Source organism: Podarcis cretensis, assembly GCF_951804945.1.
Source record: "Podarcis cretensis genome assembly, chromosome: 6".
NCBI classification, from domain to species: Eukaryota; Metazoa; Chordata; class Lepidosauria; order Squamata; family Lacertidae; genus Podarcis; species Podarcis cretensis.
The window spans coordinates 4,992,704-5,018,190 of record NC_137175.1 but is presented as its reverse complement, the minus strand read 5'-3'; the positions used below and the strand labels follow the sequence as shown (position 1 = coordinate 5,018,190).

Here is a 25,487-nt window from a genome sequence, read left to right as displayed (position 1 = left end):
ACCCGAAAGGAGTCTCAAAGCAGCTAACATTCTCCTTTCCCTTCCTCCCTCACAACAAACACTCTTGTGAGGTGAGTTAGGCTGAGAGACTTCAGAGAAGTGTGACTAGCCCAAGGTCACCCAGCAGCTGCATGTGGAGGAGCGGGGAAGCGAACCCGGTTCCCCAGATTACGAGTCCACCGCTCTTAACCACTACACCACACTGGGAAAGTGGCATATAAGTAAACTCAAATCAATCAACCAAACTCATGCAAACAGCTGGAACAGTAGGGTTTAAAGCATTTCCCAGACTGTACCACCTCTGGCTGTGCGATGAGGCTCGCCCGGCAGAGTGTGGCTGATTGTGGACCCACCTGACAACATACTGGCGCTGCTGACGGGGGTGCTGCTGCCCGGCATGTTGGTTGAGCTCATCCGAGCCTGGTCCTTCACTATGGGGTCTGCAAAACACAAACAAACCAGGCATCTCAATTAGAACAGGGGGTGTGTGCACTCCCGTTATTTCTGCATCACACATATTGCATGCCATTCAGCTGATTAGATCTGGGTGATATAGTGGTAAATTGTCTGAAACCAGTACAGTGGTGCCTCGCAATATGAAATTAATTCGTTCTGCGAGTTTTTTTGTCTTGCGATTTTTTCGTCTTGCGAAGCATGGACTTTGGAAAAGCTTCAAAAATCACCAAAGTCTTCAAAAACCTCAAAAAAGGCTACCACACCGCGTGCTATGAGTTGCTCCTCGAAGTGAATGCACAATTTTAAGAAAAAGGAAACAAACTTGCAAGACAAAGGAAACAAACTTGCAAGACGTTTTCGTCTTGCGAAGCAAGCCCATAGGGAAATCCGTCTTGCGAAGCAACTCAAAAAACGAAAAACTCTTTCGTTTTGCGAGTTTTTCGTCTTACAAGGCATTCGTCTTGCGAGGTACCACTGTATGGCAATACCGGTTTCAGACATTATGAGCTGTAAATGCACTGTGGTGGCCGGGAATCCACGATGTATTCCCTGCCCAAATTACCTGCAGACGGTGGGGAGGAAGAAGCTGCAGAGATACATTCCATACATCATGATGTATCAGCACACTGTGGTATTTAGCTGCTGGTATATCACAATGTTGAAAACCAGGTATCGCCCAGCCCTACAGCTGGTGATCACAGGTTTCATTTATTTAAGCAGGGAAGTCTCCAGCCACAGAGGCTGTGAAGAGAAGCTGGAATATGGATGGGAAGGCCTGGGAAGAATCCCATGTCACACATGCAGCCTTGCATATTGGGAAGGCAAGTATTGCTGGAGATGCAGCTTGCTGGTCAGGGTTTGCCATGACAACTGCTGAATTACTCTCCGTTTCCTAACAGGTATAGTTCACACAAGTTGCAGAACCCAGGTTTTGTTGGTAGGTGCAGAAAGCCAGGGCTGCTACAGCGCAGAGAAATCTCATCCTTGAGCTGGAGGTTATCCGGATGGAGGAAAAGAAGGAAAGGCAAACTGTTTGTCTACTCTTAAAAACATCCCTCATCAGGATGGCAACTCGCTGGTAGATCAATTGCGGAGTGTGATTTGGGACTGGTGGGATCTAAGCAGGTTTCACTATACCCAAAAGAACTTCCCGCTGGCGGGGAAGGGAGAGGGGGAAGCAAAATCCCCAAACACTTTTATTCCCACAAGCCCTTGTGACAACAGGACATATACAGGGCGAGTCCTTTAAAAGAGTACACACGTTCCACGGGGCCTCTTTTAAAAGACTCACCCTGTAATATTGAGACACAAAGCAGCATCTTCGGCTGCAAAACTGCCTGACAGTCAAGAGGCAGATTCTTCATGAATGTGGAATATTTTCACAAGAACTGCAGGATTCAGCTGGGCTGTTTGGGAAGCTCAGGGATGGGAGGGAACAGGCAGCTGACTTTCTCCCACCTCCTTTCACTGCCCCGAATAAAGCTCGGCTCCGATGAGATTTTGCCATATGCAGCTCACAGATTTTGAAGTTATTTTGTGTGCCACCGTCAACATGGCTTTCCAAGGAAGGAGAAACGGGCTCAGGACGCCCTTTCTGGTGCACCTCTCCCTCCTCCCTGATCTTTGCTCCTTTGAAAGTCTGAAAAGCTGGGCCAGACTCACAGAAATAAGGGTGCTCCATGGCTTCTCTCGCCGTCAGACGGGATTGGTGGTCATATCGCAGCAACTTGTCCAAGAAATCCAGGGCCTCGGGGCTGACCAAATGCTGATTCTCGCTGTGGACGAAGCGCTCCCATCGCTTGCGGGAATGCCTATGAGCCGGAGGGGGGGGGGGGAGACAGCACGAATGGATGAGTCCCCCTTGGACAGCCTTTGTTAACCCTACCAGCATACAAGTATTTCTGCACGTTGTCAGCGACTCTTAAGAACGGAAAGAGGGACGCACACAAGTAACTCGAAGTCAAGTCGCCTGCCGTTTCTATAGCGCCTTACAAAGCAGTTTCGGCACTGCATCGTTTTGGAGATGCAAGTGGAAGGAAGCAAAAAGGACATGTCCCTTCCAGACCACTAAATAGAGAAAATACATCTCAAGGCAGCCCTGTCTAGCGAAGGTTTTAATGTTTGATGCTTTATTGTGTTATTTTATGTGTTGGAAGCTGCCCAGAATGGCTGGGGCAACCTAGTCAGCTGGGAAGCGAACTATTATTATTATTATTATTATTATTATTGGTTTATGGAACTGGGGAGGGGATGGCCTCAGAAAGTTTGGGAACCGCTGTGTTAAATCAATCTCATCTTACCTGCCCAAGATGTCGTTGAAACGGGGGTCAAGCTCAATGTTGTATTTGTCAATGTAGTCGTACAGGTCTTCTGTCCCGAGCACCTTAGCTATTCTCACCAACTGTGAACAGAAGGCGTAAGCCAGCATGTGGAAGAGTAGCGGCTGGGAGACGGAGCGACGAATCGAGGAGGCCTCCTGTTCAAGTCTTGCCTCTGGCATGATCTCGCTTTGGGCAAAGCACTCTTCCCTCTCGGCCTCAGTCCACCCACCCACCCGCCAATATCGGGAACAACGTTACTGAGTTCCCTTACAGGGTCACTGTAAGGATCACAGCTAGGTAATAAAGGCCAAGCGCTCTAAACCCTTGAAAGCACTATATGAGTGTTAATTATAATGACGGCTCATCTTTATATTTGAGATATTTATGTACTGTCCTGTGTACAAGCCACAGGATGGTTGACAACAAGCAAATGGGATTTTTAAAAAAATCCATAAAGCAACTAATGCTTTAAAAAAAAACAAAACTAGCAAATCAATAAGGAACAGCTGCTAATAGCAGCAGCCATCAGGTTTCTCCTTTTCCAAATGCCTGCTGAAAAAGATGTGCCTGAACTATAGAGAGACGGGGCAAAATGTACTTCATGAAAGAGCGAGTTCTCTAAATTCATACAAAGAGCCTTCCTTTGTCAGCCACAGAACAGGCCCATGTGACACCAAGTGCCATTAAAAAACCTTACATGGGAACACCAATCTTGACTTTGGTGAAATGTGATTTCCCCAAATAAGCAGCTTCAGCTGGAAGACGGTGATCACAGCCACTTCAGGCACCAGGAGATTAACTTCCCCCTTGGCAGAAACACGAGCTTCTCGGGGCAGTTGTGAGATATTAGAAAACACGATATGATCACTGTCATCCGCCCGACAATCCCTGGCAGCTGCTCTTCATTTCCCCGTTGAGAGTATTTGCAGGGCAAGTCAAGAGCAGTGGCGTCGCAAGGTAGGGGCGGTGTACCCTGGGTTCCACGTCTGGGAGGGTGACAAGAAGGCACCCAGTGGGGTGCTTGCCCAGGCGCGGAGGCGCGAGCAGCCATTGTGCCGCCACAGCCGCATGCGGAGAATCCTCCGTTTGTGGCTGCAGCTGCGAGCAGAGGATCCCACCATCATCTGTACGGCTCTCGGGCAGCACCGGTGACAAACCGCTATGCACAACGCATGCGCGGTGTTGCATGCATGCGGTGTGTGTAGCGACGCTGCACGTGTGCTGTATGTAGTGGTTTGCCACCAGTGCTGTACGGACGGTGGTGGGATCCCTCCTCCCTGGCTCTCCTTTGCAGTGAGCCAGGGAGGAGTGGATGGGAGCCATGGCTCCCGAGAAGACGAGCTGTGCAGCTTTGCCAGCGCCCCAGCAAAGCGGCATGGCTCTTCCCCCTTCCTCCGACGGCTCGGGGTGCTTGGGAGTTGCGGGCGTGGGGGAGCAGAGACATAGGAAGGGGCGGCGGACCTTCAGCGCCCGCCCACAACTCCCAAGCCTACCCCGAGCTGTCGATGTGGGGGGAGGGTGTGACAAGAAATATTCCACACCGGGTACCACCTGGGCTTGCTACGCCTCTGGTCAAGAGATCTGTTAGGCAAGCGAGCCTTGGATGAACATGGGCTAGCATTAGACTGCCATACTCAGAGCACACCCAGTGACGTCTAAATCTTGAGTCTGGCTTAGCCGAATACCACCCATGTACATTGCTTCATGTCAGCTCGCAGCCAATACATGCTAGCTAAAATCTACTGGAAACCACAGAAACCAGACTGAAAGAGAAACTGAATTTTATATCTGTGACCCATGGTAGCACCATTCATACGTGCAGGTCCTAACTGGAGTTGGCAGCGATCAAATGAGAAACGTACAGTGGTGCCCCGCAAGACGAATGCCTCGCAAGACGAAAAACCCACTAGACGAAAGGGTTTTCCATTTTGGAGGCGCTTCGCAAAACGAATTTCCCTATGGGCTTGCTTTGCAAGACAAAATGTCTTGCGGGTTTTTCCGAATTTTTTTCCTTTTTTCCCCTTTTTCTAAGCCGCTAAGCCGCTTATCTGCTAAACCGCTAAAAGCCGCTAAGCCGCTAATAGCGCTAATCCGCTAATCCGTCAATGGGCTTGCTTCACAAGACGAAAAAACCGCTAGACGAAGAGAATCGCAGAACGGATTCTTTTCATCTTGCGAGGCACCACTGTACATGTGAGCCAATCCAGTGAATTCTTGATTTTTCTAACCCTTGGGAAGCCGAGAACATGCAGAACACAGAAGTTACGGAGAAGAGAAAGCCCTGCGCCTGAACATCACCATGATATCTCTTTCATTCTCTCTCTCACCTGATCATAGTTATCATGACCATGGAAGAAGGGCTCCTTTCGGAAGATCATGCTGGCAAGCATGCAACCCAAGCTCCACATGTCCAAGCTGTAGTCGTACATCTGCAAAGGAAGCAAAAGCAGGCCCATCCGTCTGGTGCATTTAACAGGCGTGAAAGGGGCAAAAAGAACATTGCAAACCAAGCCCGATTGTGAGTGAAAAACAAATCCCCGCGACAAGTTGACAGCAACCAGCCTGGCACAAAGAAAATAGACACTACAGGGTGAGGCGTCCCTGTAGTTCTTCAGGGGTTACTCAAATCTGAGTGCTCACTGGAAGGATTGAACTCTCCTTCATTGGAGGTTTTTATGGCTGGATGGCCACCTGTCGTGGATGCTTTAGTTGAGATTCCTGCATTGCAGGGGGTTAAAAAGGTAAAGGTAAAGGTACCCCTGCCCGTACGGGCCAGTCTTGACAGACTCTAGGGTTGTGCGCCCATCTCATTTAAGAGGCCAGGGGCCAGCGCTGTCCGGAGACACTTCCGGGTCACGTGGCCAGCGTGACATCGCTGCTCTGGCGAGCCAGAGCCGCACACGGAAACGCCGTTTACCTTCCCGCTGGTAAGCGGTCCCTATTTATCTACTTGCACCTGGAGGTGCTTTCGAACTGCTAGGTTGGCAGGCGCTGGGACCGAGCAGCGGGAGCGCACCCCGCCGCAGGGATTCGAACCGCCGACCTTTCGATCGGCAAGCCCTAGGCGCTGAGGCTTTAACCCACAGCGCCACGGTTGGACCCTTCCAATTCTACGATTCTGTGTTAGTGGAACCAGGAAGAGGGCCTTCTCGGTAGTGGCGCCCGCCCTGTGGAACACCCTCCCATCAGATATCAAGGAAATAAACAACTACAGTAGTACCTCTGGTTGTGAACGGGATCTGTTCCAGAGGCCCGTTCGCAACATGAATACAACGCAACCCACAGTGGCGTGTCTGCGCACGCGTGGGTTGCGATTCACCACTTCTGCACATGCAAATGATGTCATTTTGTGCGCCTGCACATGTGCGAGCGGCGAAACCCAGAAGTAACCCTTTCCAGTACTTCTGGGTCGCTTTGGGACGCAACCTGAAAAAACATATCATGAAGCAAACGTAACATGAGGTATGACTGTATCCGACTTTTAGAAGACATTATTGTATTTTAATATTTTGCTGGAAGCAGCCCAGAGTGGCTGGGGAAACCCAGCCAGATGGGCAGGGTATAAATAATAAAGTATTGTTGTTGTTGTTGTTGTTCTTTCAAGGAACAACACCCAAGAGAGAGAAGCAGATTCTTTCATCTGCTGAGACAGAGCTGCTGTGACCACTGTCATGTTACAAACAGGGACAATCCATACCTGATTCAGGCCCAGAGACTGGTCCATTGGGAAGAATGGAGCACCCCGCCCCAACCTCAATCTGCATCCAAGCCAGCCCCAACTTGCCTGCCTGCTTTCTGGCAACCAGAGGGAGGCAATGGGCGTCACCTTCTTCCTCTTTAGTATCAGTGATGACCTTGCAGAACTCAACGAGGAGGTGAGCGGTGCAGGCAAAACCATAATTAGTTGGCTCTGGCTCCACCTGCTGGCAGCCTCCTGCCTTACACCCCTGAAAGCCCCAGATGGGCAGCAGCCAGCTTTCTTTGGAGCAAACGAAATGAATCCTCCATCAATTCCACACCCAAATTGAAAGCTAAATAGGTAAGGATGCAGTTAGCACCAGGGGTGTCTAAAATGAGAATGGAAGGAAATGCAGTTCTACCTGGAGGGGAAGGGGGAAAGAGAAACGTTCAACTGATTTTTCTAACCTTAGGGCTGAATGCGCTTGTGTTCTTTAATTGTCTGAGCTGCTTTCCCACAAACCTGATTATTTCCGTAGGTGGGACACAGTTACCTGATAATCTACGAGGAGCTCTGGGCCTTTGAAGTATCTAGAAGCCACTCGGACGTTGTACTCTTGGCCAGGATGATAGAATTCAGCCAAACCCCAATCTATTAGCCGGAGCTAAAAAGGGAAAAGGGAAAGAAAGGAGACTGAGGAGGAGGAGGAGAAATCTCTTTGCCTTGGCCTGCATCTTCCAGTGACTGTGCAGATTGCTTGCTGCAGGAAATAACAGCATCAGAAATAAATGGAATGTTATGAAATGATGCGAAGATCTAATTGAGCGGAAGCGCAAAACGTAACTGACACCATCTGGCGTGGTCAGGGACAAAAATAGTGCAATCGAACTATTGAACTGTGAGTGAGAGGGAGGAGTAGGAGGGCAGAGGATAATTCTGCTCTGATGAGTAGCCAAGGCCTGGAAAATAGGAGTCAAACCACCAAAAAGCAGTGTTTCTCAGATGAAAGATCAATAATTACAGCAATGAATAGCTTCGGCTCAAAGTCCACACAAGGGTAAATTAGACAAGCAGGCTGGGGAGGAAGAGAAAAATACAAAACGGAAGAAACGGGAAAAAATCAATTTGACCCTTGAAGAGTTGAAGTGGGAGCTGCAGAAAACATCCCTCTTCCTTCTCGGCACACCACGCACCAGTCTTTGCCCAACCTGGTGTCCTCCCCAATGTTATGGACTACAACTCCCATCAGACTCAGCCAGGACAGCCAATTCTCAGGGGCTATGGGAGCTGTAGTCCAAAATGTCCAGGAGGAACCACGTTGGGGAATCCTGCTGTACAATATCTCTGATCCTTGCCGATATATTGTGAACTGAGATCTACAGATGAATAGTGTGCCAATTTAATAAATAGCGATAATAATAAAAATAACAGTATCTTTAACATTTTACATTGTACCTTGTAATGAGTGGTCATGTTTTTCCCCGAACGACAAACCAACCACCATCACCAGCCTCCCCTTGTGAGGTGTAGCCACAAGGAACATACCTTATAACTTACTCTTAGTTCACAAAGAATGGCGGTGAAGTCCAATAGGCTTGACCAGTATCCTGTATGAACCAACTCTGTTCTGGGACATGCTCCAGAACGCTTGCAACACCACAGGGTTCTGCAGCACATACCCAGAGCAGCTTTGGTAAGTAAAGTACTCAATGAAGGTAAAACGTCTGAATGCCAACAGGAGTTTTGCAGAAGCTAAATGTGCAAGATTTCACTCCTACCTTCCATACTAATCTCTTTTTGGAAATCTCTTTTCCGCTCCTGCTACTAACAGGCCACAAACACACACAGCAGCAGCAGCAGCAACAGCAGCAGCAGTGCACGAGAGGAATTTTGCTTCCGCCACAATTAAATCCCAACTAGAAACAGAGGACAAAGACCTCCAAGCCTTACCTTTCTGTGTTCATGGTCAATCATGACGTTGTGGGGTTTGACGTCTCTGTGCATTATCCCCATACTGTGGCAATAGTCGAGGGCCTGGGGGAAAGAGGCATGTTGATCACGAACAAGAGCCTAAGAACATCAGAACAGGCCAGCGGCCCACCTAGTCCAGAATCCAGCTCTCACAGTGGCCAACCAGATGCCCGCGGGCATCAGAGATCAGATCCCCACCTCGCTCGTTTTAACTTGTATCTGTATGAAAATCCGCATGGTGCTTTGCAGCCCTAAACAGAGCCTTCCCAAAGGTCGCAGGAACGGAATCAAACGGCAAGAGTGCCAGTTGAGTGGGGAGACAAAGACTTTTCACAAGGGAATGTCAGATGAAGAGTTCCCAATAGCTGGTTGAAAAGGAAGGAAGCTAATTAAACCTCCCTCAAGAGGGGGTTGCACAACTTACAACACCACAAAACAGAAAAGGTCTCAAGTTCCAACCAGAAATGCTTGTGATGCAGATGGGATGCTAAATAAGGCTGCAGAGGCTGACTGGAGCAGGCAGGCAGGATCCATTGAAAGTTAGCCCTCCTTCCATGGCAGATGAAGGTGATGGACTATATGGAACTGGCGGAAATAACTGGCAGAATCCGAGACCAAGGAGAAGAGTTGGTGGAAGAAGATTGGAAGAAATTTAAAGTTTATTTACAGAAACATTGTAAAATTAAGGAATGATAGAAGGATGTTGGAATGAAGTTATGTGGCTTTAGCAGAAATGATATTAAGTAAAAATGGATTGTTAATTGGTGAAAGAAGAGAATGTAAAATTACAGTATGTTAAGATAAATTATTAGGATAAAAACAAAGATGAAAAGGATTTGCTGAAATATGTAATTGAACTAGAATACAAAAAAGGGAGGTGTGAGGAGGTCAAGGAAACAAGCAAATGAAAAGTAAGTTATGGGAAGGTTTGACTTGTTGTCTTTTTTCTTTTTCTTAATTGTTGGTATTTTTCTGTGTTGTTGTTTTTTCTTTTTTTGACTGTATGTATCTATTGTGATGTATTGTTTTGTTTTTTCTTGTTTAATTTAGTGTTTTCTTTTTGTAACCTTTAAAACTGGAATAAATATTATTATTTTTTTAAAAAAGAAAGTTAGCCCTCCTTCCTATTGAAAGCCTCTCAGATTGCCACGTTACTGGAAGCTACAGGAGGCAGCTGTGCTGTGAAGCAGGAGTGGGGAAGTGGGGAACATGTGGTCCTCCAAGCACTGTTAAATTACAACCGCTGGAAGCCCCAGTCACCATGCATGGGCAATGGTCAGGGATTATGGGAGTTGGAGTCCAACAACATGTCAATGAGCACAGGTTCCCCACACCTGAGTAACTGGGAATGTTGGGAGAGGCCAAACGCTTCAGCAGCATCTATCGCCAAGCCTGCCCCATTGCCCTATATGTAAGGCATCAACTTCCTAGCTCCAAGGCACTGGTCTTCAACTGCTGGGGGCTGGGACGTGCTAGTGGGTCATGGCCTGATCCAAGGCAGGTTTTGCCTACGGGAGCAAAACCACCATGCAAATATATGGTAGAAGGTTAAGAACTGGGTCCTCAAATGCATGCTTGAGTTAAAAGCGAGTCCTGGGCCTGAAAAAAGTGGAAGGGGTTTCAACCAGCGTTAGAACCTCAGATATTTAAGTTCATCGCCAAATGGCACCTTAAACCGAGGTTATGTTCACCACATTATTTTACTGCAGTGGGGTTTATTATTATCATCATCATCAATTTCATTTCTATACCGCTTTATATCTTGAAGAAAAATCTCAAAGTGGTTTACCACACATTAAAACAACGAGACAGTCCAGAATAAAACAAATTCAACCTTCAAGGATTATAGAATCATAGAATCATAGAGTTGGAAAAGACCACAAGGGCCATCGAGTCCAACCCCCTGCCAAGCAGGAAACACCATCAGAGCACTCCTGACATATGGTTGTCAAGCCTCTGCTTAAAGACCTCCAAAGAAGGAGACTCCACCACACTCCTTGGCAGCAAATTCCACTGTCAAACAGCTCTTACTGTCAGGAAGTTCTTCCTAATGTTTAGGTGGAATCTTCTTTCTTGTAGTTTGGATCCCTTGCTCCGTGCAATATTTCAGACCCTTCTCTAAGTGGCATTTTGCTTTCCCCGTATTGATCTGCCTACTTAATTTATATCACTGCACCATAGCAGAAGTACTCTAGGAAGGCAGTGTGGTGTAGAGGTTAAGAGTGTCAGACTAGGACCTGGGAGATCAGGGTTCAAATCGTCACTCTGCCATGAAGCTCACTGGATGACCTTGGAGTCAGCCGAAGCCTCTTCGCCTACCTCACAGGGTCGTTGTAGAGATTAACTGAGCGCCAATATCCATGCTAAATATTACCAGTGCTAAATATTACTAGCACTTCTGGTAATCACGGTAATGGATCGATGGAACAAGTGACGGCTCCAAGGCAAGTAGGATCTGCCTGGGCAATGTTAGGTTATGTCTGGAACACAAAGATTCCTCAGAATAACCAATGGAAGAGAGAAATCCTTCAACTCCTCACAGTGGCTGGTTGCCATTTCTCAGCCAACCTCATGCTTCACACACCCCCATCCCAAACAGGAAGGGAAAAGGCAAACTCACCTTCAAGATTTCATACATGTAGAACCGGATGTCGTAGTCTGTTAACGTTTGGTATAATTGCTGTAAGACATCAACGTTAAAAAATTAAGTTTTCAAGCAACAAATTATGGGGGTTTGTTTGTTTTTTGTCATCCATTATGGGGCGTGTGATGAGGAGGGTAATTCAGTATTTGGGGACATTATTGAGGCTCTGTCACACATTATGCAGAGACCAGTGCTTTTTCCCAAGGGGTATTCAAGGGTGTGCAGTACTGGCACTTCTTTTCGTTGTTGTTAGAAGGTACTTTTAACTTACTGTAACAACTTCATGGTGAGTACCAACACCTATTGTTCTAGAAAAAAGGCACTGGTGGAGACCAACCTGGATAGCTACCAAGTGTACACTCAGGACAAAGCTGCAGCCAATCGTTACTCCCTAATGAGGGGACCTGTAATTAACACATGTGCACCTGCGTGCATGCACACAAACTACCTGCTTGCCGTGTTCATCTCTTGGTTCTAGATCAGGGGTGGCCAACTCCTAGGAGACCACAATCTACTCACAGAATAAAAAACTGGCAGTGATCTACCCGGGGGGGGGGGGGGTTAGGGCAAAATTGTTGAGCTTTCTTAGGGAGGAAAGCCCCTTTTTGCTTTGTTTTTCAGCTTGAGATTGAGGGGGCCAGATTCTATTTTACCAACACTAAGGAAAGAGAGCCGGTGATCGACCGCGATCTACCAAAACCTTGCAGGGATCTACCAGTAGATTGTGATCGACCTGTTAAGATATCCCTGCTCTAGATGAACAACAGAGTTCCTAACCTACCTCACAGGGTTGCTGGGAATATAAAAATGGAGGAAAGGAGGGGTAGAACTACCTGTGCTACCCTGAGCTTCCTGGCAGGAAGGGAGAGACAGACACACAATAAAATAAATGAATGAAATGCCAAGTGCCTTTTGCAGACTGAACATGGGGGTGTTACTGTTATCTGCTGGAATAAACAAACTTTTATCCGGTGGAAGTAATTGGCCTTGGGTAACTTGATCGCACTTTACCAAAAATGACTTAAATTTTTAATTTCCTTTTCATTAAAATCAGAATTGGGAGGGACCTCAAAAGGTCATTTGCGTTGAACCCTCTGCCGATACAGGACGTTCACAATGGCAGCATCCCCCAAACCAGGCATGCATCCATCTTTAACCCAAAGGCTGAGTGACAAACCGTACCTTAAAGTCTGTGTTGTTTACATGTTCGAAAACCAAGGCTGGGGTCCGAGACTAGGAGGAGGAAACCAAAACAGTCAGTCATGTTGGGACCTTCCTTGCTTTATAGGCCTAATACTTATCAACACATGCATGCCCTCACGTCTCCACCCTCCTCTGCAGAAAGTTTCAAGCATCTGACTAGTTGTGGTTACACCAAATGCAATAGCCCACATTTCCACAAAATCTAGAAGGAACTGCAGGGAGGGGGAGCTTCCTCTGAGAGAAGCTAATCTGATTAAAAGGCCTGATCTGATTAAGCAATTCGAAAATAGGATTAGAGGAAAACCAGAGAGCAAACAGGGAGCAGGGCTGTGTGGAGGTAATGCTGCATCTTATGATCAATAGATGCCTGAAATGCCAACATGTTTTATATTAAATAAAGCACTGGGAGTTCTCCTGCTGTGTCATTACTTGGGACGACAAAAGCAGCTCATACGTGTAGACAATTCTGTGCTCTTTTTAACCTGCTACCCCATTCCAGTGAAGCATTTGGTACCTCTTTCTCACAGTCAGATGGATAAACTGGGAGAGGGGGGTTTGTAATTCACAAGCTGGCCCACTCGGCAAGCTTTTTACCTACTGAAATCACAGCCCCCCAGAGCTCTTTCACAGCCCACATTTTCTGTGAGTGCAGACAGATTATTCAAGCAGGGGAGCATTACCTCTCCTCCCTTCCACAAAAGGACCACGTAACCGGAAATGCCGAGATAATACAGCTTGACTGCACACTTGCATTCCCAACACTGAGCACCAAACACACACACAGAAAGTCATCGGTGTCAGAGACACAAGCAAAGAAGCTGTTCTTCGACAATCTATCTGCCTTGTCCTACTGGCATCTGAAGACGAACACTTTTCTCGGCATCCCGCTGGAAAGGAGGTGAGGGACTTGTGGCGCGTCAATTGCTGCTGGCCCTCAAGTTCCATCATCCCTGCCTATTAGCCCAACTGCTTGGGACTTAACAGTTGAGGTCCAATGGACCTCTGGAGGGCCAAAGGTTCACAACAAAGGGTCTCAGCATAAAAATGCAAGGTAAAAAAAAACAAACCACAACATAAAATAAATAATAATAAAAATAAGAGCAAAAACAACCTAATAACCCCCTCCCCCCCCACACACACATTTTTTTTTTAAAGGGCATAGGATCTAAGTTGGAACAACCAAATCCCTAGTTAAAGAGGAACGTTTTTGCCTGGCGCCTGAAGGTGTATAATAAAGGCTCCAGGCGAACCTCCTTAGGGAGAGCATTCCACAGATGGGGAGCCACTGCAGAGAAGACCCCGTTCTTGTGTTGCCACCCTCCACACCTGTCAAGGAGGGGGCACACAAAGGAGGGCCTCAGATGATCATTGCAGGGTCTGGGCAGGTTCATATGATCAGAGGCAGTCCTTGAGGTACTGCGGTCCTGAGCCGCTTAAGGCTTTATAGCTCAAAAGCAGCACTTTGAATTTAGTACTCGTCCAAAGGCCCAGTCCAGTCTAGCATTCAGTTTCCAGCAAATGGCAGCTACCTCTTGTTTGTCTCCAGCACCTGACACTCAAAAGGCAGGCTCTCTCTGCAGAAGCAGGTCCCACTGGGCTACCATGATGACTCCTAAACACTGACGGATGTCTCTCCCCGGAGTTTGTCCAGCCCTTTTTACGAACCAACTGTCACAGCTTCCTCTCTCCCCTCCACTTACTGGAGCTGCTCCAGAACCTCAGAGCTACTCACCACAGGGTCTTTCACTATATCTGCAAGGGTGATGATGTTGGGGCCGCCTCGCAAGTTCTCCAAGATTTTGATTTCACGCTTGATTTTCTTCTTTTTCACAGGCTGGTGAGAGAAATGCCCGTTTACCCAAGGCAACGTTTCAAGCCCAAGTGAAGCCAGTGGGAGTGCAGGGAAAGAACCCCACTGCAGCTTTGAAAGTACTGCTGCACCTGGTTTTTATTATTGGATCTTTTTAATTTTACAAAGAACAATCTAGCTGTGAGTTCCTACCCAATTTTCATTTTAAACTGCTGACTGCAACTTGGAAGCCTGTGTCACACCTGAAAAAGTGGGTTAAAGTGTGTGTGTGTTTATCTTATGCACACACACACCATGGATTCCTATACCAGGCCAGATGAATACTTCAATCAGCTCCTAGCATCTGATCCGAATGGAATGAATGAGGCAAGCCAGGAAGTTCACAAGCAGCATAAGAGGACCATTTCATTCAACACCAGGAAGTTCAGTATTGAGATTACCGTCATTTCCACCTCCCACAGCTAGTAGCCCTAAATAAGGGCTTTCACGAATTTGCCCAACGCTTTCTGAATGGACCAGCAGCCATTGCAACATCGCATGAACCCATATACTAAGCTGGGCAGCATGTGAAGAAGAAATGCCACCGTTAATTTCAATGGCTGGGCCACAAAGAACCACGTCTTAGGGGATTTGGGTTTGTTTCTCTCAAAACTGCAAAACACACACACACACCTGTTGCATGACAAAACACTTCTTAAATAAAGGGGAAAGTGAAAAACAGTTTGGAATATTGCGTGGAAGGCTGAGGTTATGAAGAAAAACATGCTAAGCCCCAAGCCCTTGAGAACATCTAAAGAGACTCTTTGGATCTTGGTGAATAAGACTTAATTGCTATCCTCCAACTCGTAATTAACGAACCGTGTAATAAATACTCAGGAGCCCAAATAGTTCAAGGCTTCCCCAGGCTGGTGCCCTCCAGATGTTTTGGACAGGAACTCCCATTAGCCCAAGCCAGAACAGCCGTTGGGTTTGGAGTCCCAAACTTCTGGAAAGCTGGGAGTTCATTGAAAGCTTGCATGAAGCTTTCTGCATAAGGACACGGGATACTCACCTGCCTGCCCTGTTTGCTCATTTCTAGCTCTTCTCTGTCCTTCCCACTAAAACAGGCCAGCTCAGCCACTTACAAGATATTGCATGTAAACCATAAGTGCTTGTAGCGGCTTGGTCGACCAAGTGGTGAATGTCGAACCTCTTCCCGAGGCAGCTGTCGTGTCTGGGGGAAGCTAAGCCAGGCCACCTGTTTCACCATCTGCCTTAACCTTGGTCAAAGCCTAAGCTTCCTCAGAGATACGCAAGGCGACTTTATTCCATTCTTGTGCTAACCCATCATTGTGGTTACTGGCTGCCTGCAATCAGGGGTGCCCAGGCTCAAGCACACACTCCCCAAATTTGCTGCTTGAAATGTTTTGCGATTTTAGGCCTTTGTGCCTGTTTTGAGTCAGCTTGCACTACCTACTCCAATTTTATTGATCAAGCTCACACAAATAGGGATATAAATTGTCAGCAATCTAAAAGGAGATTTCCTGCTCTGCTTTATCCTAAAGTTTAACGTGCATCTCCTCAAGGTTTAAATCTGTTGCTTTTTATCCCATTCTCATCACACACACAGTAAGTAGCATCTCCCCACTCCTTCGCAGTCATTTAAAACACACACAAACACACCACCTTCCAGGTGGAACCCTAGAAAGCACTTGAAACCTGCGAGCAGAGAGAGGAATTTTAGGATTCAGCTGCACCGCAGGCAATGTTGTGCCGTTTGCCAGATTATGTTTCAAGCAGCTTCCAGATCATGTCTAAAACTTCTCTGAGAGGCTGGAAACCACCAACCGGAGGGAAATTCCAGTGTGAAGTTGCAAGCGAAGTTCTACTAGCCAAAGAGAACAATGGCTACAGAAAGCCAACATCTGCCGCTAAGAAAACCACTCAAAACCAGATGGTGAACATTTGCAGAGGACGAGTAAGGCCAGGGCATCATTAACATTCAGCAAGCTCATTACTGCCTCTACTTTAGAGAAAGCTGGGCTTCATGCAAGCAGCTCTATACGGCCATTTGGTGTCAACCTAAGGAGCGGAGACTTTAACAACTTGTTATTCTCCAAAGGGAGATAGAGGGGTTTTCAACTACTGTTGAAAATACTAGAGTGTTGTTGTATTTTCAGTCCAGTTGAAACATTTGCTTTGCCAGAAGCCCATCTGCTGCTTATGTTCTCTCAACTATTCTGAGCATTTTCGGAACATTTTCCAAATTAGTTCCAACTTCCCCCTATTTCCCTTAAATCTCTCAAAGCCACCCCACTTAGTTTTGAAAGCTTGCACCCCTAAGCATGGGAGTATTTCATTCCTTTCCCCCATGCCTTCTCGAATTAGGCTATTCTAATTCTTGTTGGCTTGTATGTTGTAGTGTTTTATGATCTATATTATGTGTATATTCTTAATTCTGTATGCCTTTCATATATCCTATAAATGTAGAGCAGCTTTAAAATCTTATAAATTGGGCAAGGGGGTTTTCACTTCACTTCAATTTATTTATTAAATTTATATACTACCCTTCATCTTAGGATCAAAGGCTGGTTTATAGTATAAAATCACATCAGTCATTCCACCATACACCCAGGGTACATCCATATGACAGTTGCAGAAAATGTTGGGGAATATGGGGCTGCTAATGGCGACCCACACTAATGTGTCAGGGCAGAGGCCAGTCATTAAAGTGCCACCCCACCCAACACAATACAACATTTAGAAACCTGCCCTCAACAGTCAAATGACTCAAGGTCTTGCAAACTGGCTGTAACACGTCCCTCAAAAATATGAACTCTACGTCCTTTACAAGTGGCTACCCATTATCATGTGCGACGCGGGTAGCACTGTGGGTTAAACCACAGAGCCTAGGGCTTGCCGATCAGAAGGTTGGCGGTTCGAATCCCCATGACGGGGTGAGCTCCCATTGCTCAGTCCCTGCTCCTGCCAACCTAGCAGTTCAAAAGCACGTCAAAGTGCAAGTAGATAAATAGGTACCGCTCCGGCAGGAAGGTAAATGGCGTTTCCGTGCGCTGCTCTGGTTCGCCAGAAGCGGCTTAGTCATGCCGGCCACATGACCCAGAAGCTGTACGCCGGGTCCCTCGGCCTGTAAAGTGAGATGAGCACCGTAACCCCAGAGTCAGCCACAACTGGACCTAATGGTCAGGGGTCCCCTTTACCCCTACCCATTATCAAGAATCAACTTGGACATAATGCACAAAAATACTTCTGCTTGCAGCAACAGCCACCAAAACATTAGAGGCTCACCTTCAGGATTTTAACAACTACTTTTTCATTATTTGTGATGTTGATGGCTTCAAAGACTTCACTGTATTTGCCCCGGCCCAATTTCCGGACTAGCTGGTAGTCATCTTGATTACTGTAAAGACAAAGCCAACAAAGGGCATTATGTACCACTCCAAAATCACTATTTCAAAACGTGTCGTCAGATTATTCACAAAGGTGGACACATTAGAGAATGTTTCTAGAGGTCCACCCCGCTCACTCCCCTGTAAGGACAAATGTGAAGATATTATTCTGCAGTGCTCCATACAAATTGATGGTGCAAGAATAATAAAATGCTATTTTAACAACAAAGCAACTTGGAACAGAGTCACAGCACTGGCCAGCCTAGACCAGTACCAGCTGCTCAACAATTCTCCAAAGTCTCAGGCAGATGTTCATCTCCAATTATCCTTTTAACAGAAATGCCAGGAACTTAATGTGATAGGTTTGTACCCCACCACTGAGCAACAGACTCTCCTTTGAAGAGCTAAGTAGCCCCTCTCTCTACAGATTTCCTTTTTCCCCTAACAAGAGAATTCCCAAGTTCTCCTCCCCACAACAAAATGTGGGGAATAGCACTATGTTACATCTACTGAAACAAACAGCACTTTGCAAATACGGAAGGAACCAGTGCCAATCCCCCAAACCCAACACGGGCCGCACATGACCAGTAAACTAATGTGGGCACTTACCCCCATTCAACAACATGCGACTCATAATCCCAGTATTCTCGTGGTCTGTGTGTATTTACATCTGTGTAGACTCTGGCCCTGCTTGGCACAGGTCCTGACATTGTGGACAGATTGGCAGGCCGAGCTAGCTTAAGGATCTGGTGTTCACGCCGCTTCCAATTTCAGTGCAAATCGTGGTGGTGGGCCTCAGGCAGGACTCAAAATTTTCCAACTGTGGACACAAAGCAAACTACTGTTAAAATGAGGCAACACATTGAGACGGTTAATAAGGTAGTTTGCACGGATCCCTGGGGTGGGGTGAGGTGGAGAATGGCACGGCTGCTTCTCCCAGGTGTGAATTCGGTCCAAATGCCAAGTAACACTTTAACTGGTTGGTGGCAAGCATCTCAACCGCTTCTCTTTTTCAGGGTGAGATCAATGCTATCACTAGTGATGTGAGGTGAGAATATTCTCCGGAGAACATTCTCGAGAATGAGAATATTCTCTGCTAGAAAATTCTCTGGAGAATATTTTCCGCAAACTGTAAATTCTAATGTAAGAACCAGTTTTACAACCCACATTTAAAAAAATCTAGTAAACAATAAGTCAAGCTGTGATATTGCCACTCTAAGTAATAAATAATGTTGTTGGGTTTTTTTTTTAAAAAATAATATTTATTAAAGATTTTCAAATATAACAGAAAAAGAAAAACATCCAAATTTAAAACCTAATTTTCATTGGCATCCTTCCAGGACTTCCCCTCCCCTCCCCCTCTTGTATTCCAATTCTTTCAAATAGATTCAACAAATTCTTACCCCAAATTTTAAAATTATTATCATTGGCCCAATTTAAAAAATATTTTCCCATCCCCTAAAATCGACCTGTTCCCTTCCACGAGTTCCCCTCTTTAATATGCAATACAGATTAAAATAAACAGAAAAATAGAAAAAAGAATAAAATGTAATTTAACACCCTTTGGATTCCAAATTTCCCTCCCCCCTTTCCCGGTTGCGTTCCCAATGTCCGTCAATATCTTCTGTCATCCTGGAGCTCCCACATCTAAACCACAGTCCTTCACCAGTCCGCTTTGCCGTCTTTTTATTAGTCTTTGCCGTCTTTTGGTCATCTTTGATTTCACATGTCCAATCTTGGAAGGAGTCTATCTTCCAACTTTGTCCAGTTCTTGTTATTCTTGTTGTTCTTGTTGTTCTCTCTCCTCCTCTTCCCCCCCCCCCCCGCTCTCCTGCACAAATGTTCTAATTCCAAAAAAAGCTTCTAATTCCTCTGCAGAGGCTTTGTTATTCAGGAACAAAACATTACGTCAAGTCCCTTCCATTCTTCAATAGATAAATCTATTGTCTCCTTTAGTGTGTAAACCTCTGTAGACAAAATAGTGTTCCATTTCTGCAGTTTCCCAGGAGATAAAAAGTCCTATTCAAATTCGATGCCAACAATACTTGTAGTGTCCCACAGCTCCTCTAGAGGGATTATAGTAACTCAGTTTCCTTCCCGATCACACCCAACAGTCAAAGTAACTTATTATTCCTTGTTTTAAACAATTTATATCCAATTTGTAACAAATGTGACCAGCAAAGTCCTTGTAACAAAGTTCTCTTTTTGTTCTTCCACTTTGACAGCTCCTTTGACAGCTGTCAAAACCTCTATTTCTCCTCTCCCGGCGCTCTTACGGATCGCTCCCGGGGTTTCCGGGGGGGGGGGGGTTGCCTTTTAATTCACATTCCACTTTTCTCCTCCAGCCCAGTCTTATAATTTTCCATCACGAAGTTAATAATTTTATCAAAAAAAGGTTGCACTCGATCTTAGTTGTCAAATCCTTTGCTTTAGCTCCTCTACAACAGGGGGGAGGCTGACTTCCTTTTTGCACCTCCCCCGCTCGCTCCGAATTTAAAAAGAATTTTTCCCCTTTTTTAATCCAAGTTCCAATTACTCATGGGTTATTCTTTTAAAGTCCAAATTTTCAATGGAAGAAGTCAGCGCTCTCCGTCGAATGGCATGCGGCTTCGCTCGGCAGGGGAAGCGGAGGACTCACAGCACCACCCCCCCCTGTCACCCGCTCCGCAGCCTTTAAAAAGGCTCCTTCGCGGGTCGGGGGGACGCAAACGGTGCCCGCCGAGTCACCATGCCCATGGGTTTCAGCGCCCATGGTTTTTGAGGGTCCCCGCGTCGCCGGCGCGGTAGAACCCAGCCCCTGCCGAGCAGGCTCCCTCCGGAGCTCGGAGGGAGTCCGCCATTCGGCAATGGCGCCAACCCGGAAGTCCTGGGGTTTTTTTTGTTTTTTTTTTAATCCAGTTACATTACTGGGTATTGTGTCATTCACCACTGGCAGTTCTGAAATGTCAGCTACAGAAAACATTTTTTAATTTTTTTAAAAAATGCTATTCATTTAATTTGATGAATACTTGAATTCGTATGTATTTCAACTATATGTAATAGCCTTTTTTCCCTATTTTTGTGTGATCTTATTCTAAGCAATTCTGTACCCTTGACCATACAGTGTTGTTTTTTACAGAAATTGCTTTAATGCTTTGCACACTTACCTAGGCCTATACACTTATGCGTAACAGCACATGAGGTGCCCTTGATTTAAACAGTTGATGTTTCTATATTTTTATTTAGTGCCAATAACTGGTTTTTGCAGTGCCATTCAATGGTACAAGATGCCATTTACCAGAGGTTGACATACTGAAATATAATATCATATAATGATAATATATTTAATGTTAATGGCTTCTCTTTTATATGTACACATATAGCTTTGTTTATCAAGCTGTGTTTTAGTCACCAAAACAATTATTAAGTATTAGAGCTATTAGAAGCACAAGATAGCCTATTACTGAATTTACTTGTATCAAACCTTAACATGCCAGTTGTATTTTCTGACTTGTCCTATAACATGTACATGCTCTAATGGAAGAATAAAATATGATTTAACTACTGAGTTTCCTTATACCAAACCTTAACATGACGATTACTGGTGCCATCACCTTAGAATAGTTTAATTTTAACTATAAAACACGTTTTACTTTTTAACTTGTTACTTGCAAGTGACAAGTAGGCTTGTGCTTATATATTTTCATTGTGCTTCCTTTACTAAACAATAAGTTTCCCTATATGTCAACAGTGCTGACCTGCTAACCAATAAGAGTTTTCTAGACTCCTCCCACTCCACACTGTCAATCATCTTCAGCATTGCCCCATTGAATAAAAGTATCTGTACAGTTTTTGGTTGCCATCTGAACAACTTTACCCATGAATAAACATGTATATTAACAAATTATATCATTTTCAATGCATTAAAATGAATATTCTCCTATTTTAAATGAAAATTCTCTAATATTCTCATTAATCAAGAATATTCTCCAGAATTTAACATCACTAGCTATCACACTGCCTATGCGGACCCATGACTGCAGTAGACACCCTAGGTGAGCCTAATGCCAACTCTTCATATTGTATCTGGATAGAAGCATGGTCTAGAGCAGGGGTAGGCAAGGTTTACCTGTCATGGGCCGGATCACTCCCACGGAGATCGTCTGTGGGCCCTACGCCGGAAACTGCGCCTGCACGTGTCTGCAGCACCGGAAAATGATTCTGCACATGCCCAGATGATGAAAATTGCACCTGTGCAGAAGCGATTTTCGGTGTCTGGACATGCACAGACATGATTTCCAGTATCTGCACGTGAACAGATGCAATTTCCGGCGCCGCTTAGTGAGTCCCCGCTCCGCGTAGCGCAGTGCATGGGGGACTTGCCAAGCGGGCGGCTCGGTTCAGGGGCGGCTCATGGGCCGGTAAAACGGTCTTCGTGGGCTGCATGGGCTGAACATTGCCGACCCCTGGTCTAGAGAGGCACTCCTAAAAACAACACCCTAAAACAATGCGATTATAATACATACGTTGCTCACAGACACGACACACTTCCACGGAAGCCTTGTGTAATGGTTATAAGTTGCCGTTACTTTCGGCTAGATTGCCTGGCTAACCATGCCTCAGCTGACAGCCCTTCACTCCGTGGCTGTTCAGTCGCTTGCAGAATCCGTCAGTGGGCGTTTCTTGAACCTCTTCCAGCATAGAAGTTGTTTGACGCCAAGTCTCCGCCTACTCTCCCTGCGCGGAACTCTTCTGCGCAAGGAAGGAGTGGGCAGAGGTGTGCCCGTGCTCTCTCCACTAGTTTCGGGCGAAGAGTCTTGGAGACCCCTCTCCGAATCCTCCATCTCCCTCCCTTCTCTGCTGGTGTTGCGCTGAATTCCTTCCCTTCTGCTGGTCCCCTCTCCTGCATCGCTCGGGAGCCTTGCCTCCACCTCTCGCTCTGATGTCAGTTCCCTGACACCTTGCAATAAGCATTTGCTGAATGCCCAAGTCTTCCTTCCCCAACAACTATTTCTGGCATTCAAATCGGTTTTCTAGAGGTAGCGGATCATTCTACTTGGACTGCTGGCGATTTCCGTGTTCACTGTGTTTGGGGCATTTCGTACAAACACTGCTTTTCATGTTTCTCCCCAGACACACAAAGGCATCCCTCCCAAGAGAGGTGAAGGGGTTTCCGTGTGTTCAGCATGGTGCAGCAGCCCTGAATCTCTTACCATTTAGATTCACTGGATGGCCCTGGGATCCAGAAATATGTGTGAGAGAAAAGCTTCTCCCTTGTTCACTTTCTGCACATCAAGCATTAATTGTAGCACGTCCTCTTTATCTGCTTTCCTCCCCAAATAAATAGCTCCAAACAGGGGAGTTGTTTCAGCCATGTGATCATTGGGCTGCCATTTTCTTAGTTCTACAATACCCTTCTAGTAGCAACCAGAACTGTACAGAGTATTCAAAGTGTGGTGCCCCACAGATTTGCATAAATCTGCTTCAATGCTGGAAAATTTATTTTCGATTCCTTTCCTGATGATTCCTAGCATGGAATTGCCTTTTTCAAAACTGGGTCAGCCTCTTAAACTGAATAATGTGCCATGACCTTAGCATCCCTCTTCTGGTGTGCCATCACCAATCCCGCCCGCCAAATATTAGAATATTGGGATGGGTACTCTACTAATGATCCACACCCTGGGTGGAGGGAATTAGAAGCAGCAGCATGTGGTCTTCTCTTTCCATGGTACAGGTGAAATTACTTTGCTCGATTCTTTCCAAAGAGAAGGGAGGCCACTTTGCACTGGGATCTGTAGACACTTAAAAGCAGCAAGAATCCGTATTGTGTCCTTCGCTTTTCAGCATCTCCAAAGCACAGCATGGCTCAAGCTGTAACGCTGAATGTGCTCGAAAGGACGACCGCTGCTGCAACAGTCGTCGCGAATCCTGGTGCACAGAGGGAAGATGACCCCAATTCTGCCCAAAGACCTCTGGAACTCAGGAAAGCAGAAGGGCTGTTCACTCGCCCGTCTAGACAAAAGCAAGTTTCCCCTCTGAGATTGCTACAACACACAACAAACTCAGGAGAGGGGATCTCGCACATCATGCTTTCATCAGGCAGCAGCTTGTGAGCACATAACTCATAGTCACCAAAGGAAGATTGGTGGCTAGCTTTTCAAACCTACGCATTCGTTTCAATGGATTCAAAGGCAGCCCTTGCCATTAAAAAAAATCTCCCCCCTGGTTTCTTAGGGTAAAGATCCACTTCTGAAACAAACACACAAGGGGTTGCAGTGTAAGTCTTGTGAAAGTTTCAGGAAATTCCTAGACTCGAGGTCTTAACTCCAGAAATTGCCATATTAAATTATTGTATTTTTTTAATTATTATTTCACTTTATATGCCATCCTTCATCCAGAAATCCCAGGGCAGTTTACAATATAAAAACTTAAAAGTACCACACCATAATATCCAACAAAAACAGTACCCAGATACACCTGACTTGCTGGAAGGGGTAGGGAGAGGAGATAGACATATTGATTTCTTTTTCAACTATGAACACTCAAAATATTTAACTATCAGATAAGAATTCTAAAGCTCCATCCATATTGGCTACAAAGAGGAGAGAATTTTGGTCTGTGGAAGAAAGTGGGTGAATCACGCTACTGAAAGAAACGAAAGCTCTACCACGGAATCTTTTTCGTCATGTCATGTGGCTGAAAGCAGACAGATGGTACACAAGCAAAGATGTTTGCTGAGCATTCCTTCCTTTGTATCTCCCAGTGATGGCAACCACCCAAGTATAACACTACCCCATGCGAGGATAAATACACACATTTAACCACTAGCACAGGCATATGGAGACAGTGTGTAATTCTGCAAAGGTTTGACCCCAAATGATCCCAGCAAACATTCCCCCTTTTAAGCTGAGGGGTGGTGTCCTCTTCTTGCATGGTCCTTATGAGAGTTAATGTAGCATAATGGCAATGGGACTGAGAGCCAAACTACACATTATGTTAAATGAGCATTTGCTGGTGTGGTTTTTTCTTCTTCAAAAAAACCCCTGCAATTGCAGCTTCCCTCCAGGGGAAAATAGCCACTTTAGAGGATGGGTGGTTTTAATTCCCCCCCTCACACCTGTGGTCCTGATTTGGGTTAGAGACCACCGTGGCAATTTTTCAAAAGATACATACATACAAATACACATTTAATGTATTATTTGGCTCTGAACTACAAATCAGAAGTATGGAACTCCTAACTGCCCCTTGAAGTTGTAAATATAGCATCACACTAGGTTTGCTACAGGTGATCTGAACCTCCCACTTCTCCATTGTAATTACAATATTAGAGCCACACTCCACACAAACAGCAACAACTCTATTTGCTGATGCAATCTAAATCAAGAAATGCGTAATAACAGCATTTATACGCTTTTAGGCATTCAGTATGCCTCATGTGCATTATATTGTCATTCTGATAGCAACAGGGCAAGTTGGGTCAGTTTTAGGATGGTTGCGGATGGGAGATATTGCTGCCTGGAAGGATCTGAGACCGTTCATCTTCCAAGTTCTCCTCTGGTTCAGATTGTAATTCATTCTGGCACTTTGAACTTGGCAAAAGCAGGAACATACAGTAATGCTGAGAAATGCATTCCCTGCCCCCCAAGGGAGCCCTGTTTGTTAGTTTGGATAACATACTCCCTGGACAGTAGGCGTCTCAGGGTTCCTTTGCAATGTTCAAGATGCCAATGAGGGAGAGCAACCTCAGTAAGCCGACTCCGGCGAGACTCCCTGCTAGTGTCAGGTTAACTGGTGTTCCCCTGGAGGTAATGCGTTTGTTTTGATTTTCTGCCCTTTATCTCCTACTTTCTTTCTTTCTTTCTCTCTCTCTCTCTCAAAGGCTGAGGGCAATATGATCCCAAACCAATCCTGCTGACAAACATCTGCTATTTACTCTAGCAAAACAAACAGGCCAAACACGATTAAAAGTTTAACAAATTCCCAGCTCCAGAAGCAACATGGCCTGGGCACCCGATTAAGGCCAATAAATTGGAAA

At 45.8% G+C, this 25,487-nt stretch overlaps 1 protein-coding gene across 2 annotated transcripts in view; it reads right to left on the bottom strand.

Annotated features, from left to right (window-relative positions):
* CSNK2A1 (casein kinase 2 alpha 1) overlaps window positions 1-25,487 on the bottom strand; it is a 48,718-nt gene that overhangs the window by 3,454 nt on the left and 19,777 nt on the right. For both annotated transcript variants that reach the window (XM_079979734.1, XM_079979735.1), the window contains 11 exons: window positions 18,083-18,293; window positions 17,373-17,484; window positions 14,007-14,108; window positions 12,254-12,304; window positions 11,048-11,107; window positions 8,407-8,490; window positions 7,010-7,120; window positions 5,105-5,206; window positions 2,757-2,857; window positions 2,119-2,267; window positions 354-440 (listed from right to left, as the gene is read on the bottom strand). In XM_079979734.1, coding sequence (XP_079835860.1) covers window positions 354-440; window positions 2,119-2,267; window positions 2,757-2,857; window positions 5,105-5,206; window positions 7,010-7,120; window positions 8,407-8,490; window positions 11,048-11,107; window positions 12,254-12,304; window positions 14,007-14,108; window positions 17,373-17,484; window positions 18,083-18,183 — 1,060 coding nt within the window. In that variant the 5' untranslated portion in view covers window positions 18,184-18,293. The remainder of the gene's footprint in view (window positions 1-353; window positions 441-2,118; window positions 2,268-2,756; window positions 2,858-5,104; window positions 5,207-7,009; window positions 7,121-8,406; window positions 8,491-11,047; window positions 11,108-12,253; window positions 12,305-14,006; window positions 14,109-17,372; window positions 17,485-18,082; window positions 18,294-25,487) is intronic.